Source organism: Branchiostoma floridae, chromosome 4 (assembly GCF_000003815.2).
Source record: "Branchiostoma floridae strain S238N-H82 chromosome 4, Bfl_VNyyK, whole genome shotgun sequence".
NCBI classification, from domain to species: Eukaryota; Metazoa; Chordata; class Leptocardii; order Amphioxiformes; family Branchiostomatidae; genus Branchiostoma; species Branchiostoma floridae.
Genome location: NC_049982.1, coordinates 11,884,680 through 11,890,283, shown reverse-complemented (window position 1 = coordinate 11,890,283; position 5,604 = coordinate 11,884,680). Strand labels below are relative to the sequence as shown.

At 42.3% G+C, this 5,604-nt stretch overlaps 1 protein-coding gene across 1 annotated transcript; it reads right to left on the bottom strand.

Annotated features, from left to right (window-relative positions):
- Nucleotides 1–22: 22 nt before the first annotated feature.
- Nucleotides 23–1,801, bottom strand: LOC118414925 (melatonin receptor type 1A-like). Its single transcript, XM_035819263.1, has 2 exons — nucleotides 1,510–1,801; nucleotides 23–988 (listed from the first exon to the last, which is right to left on the bottom strand). Exons 1-2 carry the CDS (start codon nucleotides 1,683–1,685, stop codon nucleotides 214–216), a joined length of 951 nt encoding a protein of 316 aa, XP_035675156.1. The 5' UTR covers nucleotides 1,686–1,801; the 3' UTR covers nucleotides 23–213.
- Between the last annotated feature and the right edge of the window lie 3,803 nt (nucleotides 1,802–5,604).

Sequence of the window (5,604 nt, the reverse complement as noted above, 5' to 3'; positions counted from 1 at the left end):
ACAGCCTCCAGCTTCATATCATCATATACATGCGCAACGGTTCAGAATTTAAAATCATCCATGCACGCGATGGATAACACTTTTTGTACGAAACTAAGTGTTTGGCCAATATTTTCCTGTGCATCAAACATTTGGTTGTGTACACGTACAGAATCCAATGTCTTAGTAACCCGACGAAACTATTCACGGATCCAAGCACCCACTTTTGATCATTTACTTGAAGAAATTTCTGTAGTCCTGACTTTTAATTGTGTGAATGATCGGGTTGATCGAGCTGTTGATCATGGCCAGCACCAGGGTCAGATTCTGGACATCCGGGTGGACAGGGGTGACCAGAACATGGACGTACTGTGTAATCGAAATAGGGAAGGAGCAAACGAGCAAGACAAGGAACAGAACGAATAGATAGCTGGTAATCTCTCTCACTACCTTTCTGGAGGGCCGGTAGAGCTTTTTCGCGTTGGGATTGGGTGCGGCATGGACTTTTACTCTTTCCTTCACTTTGCGAATTTTGAGAAATATGGCGATGTAGAAAAAAAGGGTGAGGAGAATTGGTGCGACCACAAGGATGATAATCTCGATAATGTTGACCACGAAAAACACCATGTCGGACATGTCAGCAGCGGGGACAGATATCAGGATATAGGGAGGGCGAAACAGGCGGCGGAAATAAGCGAATACCAGGAGGATCAACAGAAAAGTCGAAATCCAGGATGTGATACAGTACATTGCGATCTTAGTGGGCGTAAACAGCATATTGTAAGTTTGCAGTGGCTTTGTAATGAGCACATAGCGGTTCCAGGCTACCAGGCTAGAGTTTACCACAGACAAGTCCACGCTGAAAAAGTACACGAACCCCATGACGTCACGGAAAAGACAGCTCGGCTTGAAGGCGGGAAAGAACCAGGCGAACGACAGGCAGGAGTCACAGATGAGTGACGTCATCAGGTCTGCAGTCGCCATGTTTGCCAGGAAAAGATTTGTAGAGCTGCAAAATTGTGAGATTCTACATGAGGAGAGTAGTCTTCACTTTGTGAACATGGAAGAATTACGTGTACATTTTGATGTACGGTATTTTTTGGGTCGTAAATCTTGCCAAAGTAACACTTGTAACTGTTAATTATCAATTGGACTGAACATTTGAGTCTAAATTCCACGCACGACGACTTGTGTACCTGAGTATCGATACCCGTATGTGACAACAAGACATGGTAGCTATACTTTGAGTGGAAACTGAATGCACGACCTGAAGTTGTGCTACTGACTGAAACAGTTCGAATTTTCCCGAACATCAACACTTTCATGGAACGGACCCATGTGCATGGGACGTCGATACGAGTATCGAGGAGGTTTCTGTCCAAATGGAGAGGTATGAACAAAGCGTAAAATTGATAAAAATACATCATTACATCTAGCGTGTACGAAAAGGAAAGGAAAACGCGACCACTAGAGGAGATCCACCCCATTCTTCTAACTAAAAGCCTATCCCTTGAGCGAACTCAGACCCACCTGCGTATCTTCTTCTCGAAGGCGTTTGCAGCGATGACCATGATGTTGCCGACTACTCCCACCAGCGAGGCCAGCAGAAGTGTAGCGGCCAGAAAGTAGCGCATTGGAGCAGTGAGGCCCGTGGGTTGGTCCGCTCCGGGTAGCAGGCACGACTCGTTGACTGTTGTGTTGTTCATCTTGGCCAGTTTCCAGTGCCAAAACCGTCAGCATGACGTGTTCAATGCGAATGAATGATCATGATGGTCACGAAAAGACTGCCAGTCAGTATGGGCGGAGCTTGCCTAATGGTTCATTCCGCCGACCGCACATCATCTCAAGTGTGGGCTGTCGGACGACTTACTTAATGGGAGGAAATATTAGTTACGTGAAGGAAATGAAAATAGGAACGTCTCGGGCGAACCAGACAACTATTGACGAGGGATATATGTTTTTGGCACCTACTGACTAAATGGAACAACCCGATGTTATTCAAAATAACATATCTTGATACATTGAAAGATAGTATACATTACAGGTTGATTGAATTTACATCTTGAAAAGGCGACAGAACACATTAGCGTTATGTACAAGTCTGGAGCTTTCATCAATGATGAAACGAAGCTCCTTGGTCTGAAGTAATAGATTGAAACCCATCGTGGGTTAGAATGTGGTGAGCGTTGATGGCGCTAACTTATACATGTATTACTGCTGTTGACTGTTTAAATCAAGGAACTACGTGTATTCACATTTTGAAAAGTGTGCTAGTATGCGTGCTTCATACGAGACGAGAACTAAAAAATGCGGTTGACGAATCTTCGTCATTTTGGGTATTGGTACCTTCGAACCTTCGGCAAAGATCTACACGACAAAATGCAATGTATGCACAATAGGACTAAATTTCTATACCTAACCCTATTCAGACCGGGCTTTTTTTGGTCAAGCTGGGACGGGGGCTTTTCAGGTCCGCCCGTTCTAACTCCTGTAACTCTGAAACAAACTATTATATGGCCGGCAAATTTCCAGGAAATGGTGTAGACATAATATCTGTCTACATTGTACATTTAAGATTGTAAGAAATTTTATGCTGTTAAAACGTAATATGACGTAATTATGACGTCATCAGATTAACTGTATTGGCTGGAAAAATGTTATTCCCAGAAAACGTCAAAGTATGCTACAAAATGTAACAGCAAGTGCAGAAAACAGAAAGATAATGTTTGTTTGCCAATAGCAACACCAATGAAGTCAAAATGACGTCATAAAATGGCGTTATGCATATCTAAGATACCAGTTGGGCTCCGCCATTTTTTCAGCAAATATCGCAAAAGACAAAGGAAATAGACTAAAAGCATTCTTTTCAACATTTTTAATGAAAAATTGTTAGAACCGGAGCTAGCGATTTGCGTCAAAAATGCCTGTCAACAAACGGTTGCCATGGCAAAAAATTTTTAAGTGTTTTAATGTATGTTTTTTCCTGAACAAAAGTATAACTGTTTTGCGGAACTCTAGTTCTACATCATTTCAAAACGTGTGTCTGTCTTGATGAGAAGCTACATCTTCTCCCGTTGTTGCGATATGTGTGTAGCGTTGTCAATCAGTAGAAATACAAAACGTTGACTGAAATAAAATGTTTATATTATGCCTTTTAGATGTAGCCTGGGAGCAACAGATCAAGTCACTTCCTTATCCTTCCCGATCAGTACAAGAAGCATGCTTTGTCCGTAGGCACTTCGGTCGATAAGTGGAGTTTAGAAAGACCACCACTACTCACCACTTTCCCTTCACGCAGAGGTCATTCCTCATGCCTCTGAATACATTCTCAAGGGTACAGAATTGTACCGACATGCGTACGTGCCGCGGAGTTATTTGTAGTGATTATTTTATTAAGACTTGAAAGTGCGACTGCGGCACAAAGTTCCTCTCTATTAGTTTGTGTTCTGCGTCATTCATTTCTTTGAGATTCTAAGTATGGTCGGCTCAAGGTCAACGCACTTCTCATCTTCGTCTCCCTCTTTAAAAGATCATATTCACTTCAGTTGTTGGCGATTATACATGGGAATTCGAATAATACTGATCAAGGCGAAGGTCTCGCTAATGTGGATACGTGTTATCCTTTCATGCTGAGCAGAATGTGTATCCGCCGTACCCTGGGGATGTACTTACACGTCTATTTGCGTGTCTGCACGATTTGCCATCTATTTATTCTACTACGGGTTTGACGGAGAAAAACTAAATTGGTGAAATCTCATTTTATTGGTAACAAGTTTCAAGATGATTTTTAGGTGTTCTATTGAGCACGTGTTCTATTGAGGAAGGTTTATAGGATGTCCTTGATTCTACATATATTAAATGAATCTTTAAAAGGCGATTGTAAATATAGACTTTTGAGGTATTTGACAAATGAAGGTCTAACAATACCAAACCAGGGTCTAAGAAATAAATCCAGAGGTCTATCTCGAGACAGAAGCAAGTTCTTTATTCCGGTGTGACAGCGATCTCCCCCCCCCCAGCGATCTCGCTCCCCCGGGGGGGGCGAGATCACTAGCGTTTTCGCCCCCCTTTAGCGTTTTCGCCCCCCCCCCCTAAGAGCAGCTGGTTACTACATATTACAGGTGCGCTACCTGGTACTATACTGCACCTGGGGAGTAACGTATATGGTGTGTTACCTGGTACCTATATGGCACCTTATTACCGTACCGTAAGATGTCATACCTCGAAATTCGATACTATATTGTTCGGTGGAAACATGACATTGAAATGAAAAAGACAATTTTTGCAGCTGAGGTGGCATAAAAACAGTACTACTGCGAACGCATAAATCAACACCGTCTATGGTACTGAATACGTCAGCTATATGTTTTCAATTTGTCACAGTGTTTTCTTTCTTGTGCTGGAAACATTTCCAAAGCACTAACAAAAACACACGTGAATAATAGTTTCTCATTATAAACACTATCTACGCACAAGTTGATATAGCTGTTGCTAAATGCTACACAAACACTGGTAAAGTACCAGTCTTAAGAAACACGGGTAAACGCATCAGTTCCTAAATACTAGAAAAAACAGTCATGTTGGAGGTGAAGATATCCCTTGGCCAGGTGCATATACCAAACTGTGCGTTATTCTAATTAATACCTAATATTTGCATAATTAATAAAGACATTACATAGTTCTTTTGTGGTCACTTCATGGTAGAGACTTCATATTGGAGATATATAGGTTGCTTGAGGACAGGTGAAAACAATGTTAATGAAATACATCTTATGTCAAGACTCAGGTATATGCAATAATGGGAATACAAGGGACCCAACCCTCCTTGTCTGAAACAAGTTCAACTATCTTATTACCATGTAATTACGTTAATATTGATACTACGAATGGAGTTATGTATCAAACTCGTGAACTTATATCATTCTGAAACTGCATTTTGTGATTTATACCAATCAACTTCTAAAATGTCATGTAAACCCGTTTTTTTGGGGGGGGGGGCGAAATCGCTAAAGGGGGGCGAGGTAGGGGGGCGAGATCACTAGCCGGGGAGGGCGAGATCGCTAGTGATTTCGCCCCCGGGGGGGCGAGATCACGGGGGGGCGAGATCGCTGTCACACCGGCACCACGTAGAGTCTACATACTTTCTTTAAGAACTGATGTTAATGCCTTCTATTGCATCGGTGTTGATTTGACCGCCGATGTGACGTAGGTTCTGCTCTGACAGATGATCTGACATAATCATGGTCTTGTCTCGTCTTTTGGGGGTTCTATATACAGTGATTTACTTTCAGCAGTGCTCTCAGTGTAGACACACGATGTAAACAGTTAACCAGAGACGATTTGCATGTATAATGACAGCCACAGACAACGTTGTACAAAAAACCTTGAGTATACAGTGAGTTCGTATACATTAAACCAGCCTAATTCAACAGTGCGCTACATGATAAAGCTTAACACGTAATGCACGGAGCAAAAGAAATGTAGCACTCGTGAAAATAGCAACTTGAAATCCACACTCTTGCGCTCTCGTGTGCTCTCCTAAGTAACTAATAAAGCCTTAAAGTTCAAGTTAAATGACGCTGGGGAGAGTCGCTCAGCAAACAACGGTACTGGAAGGTGACGTCG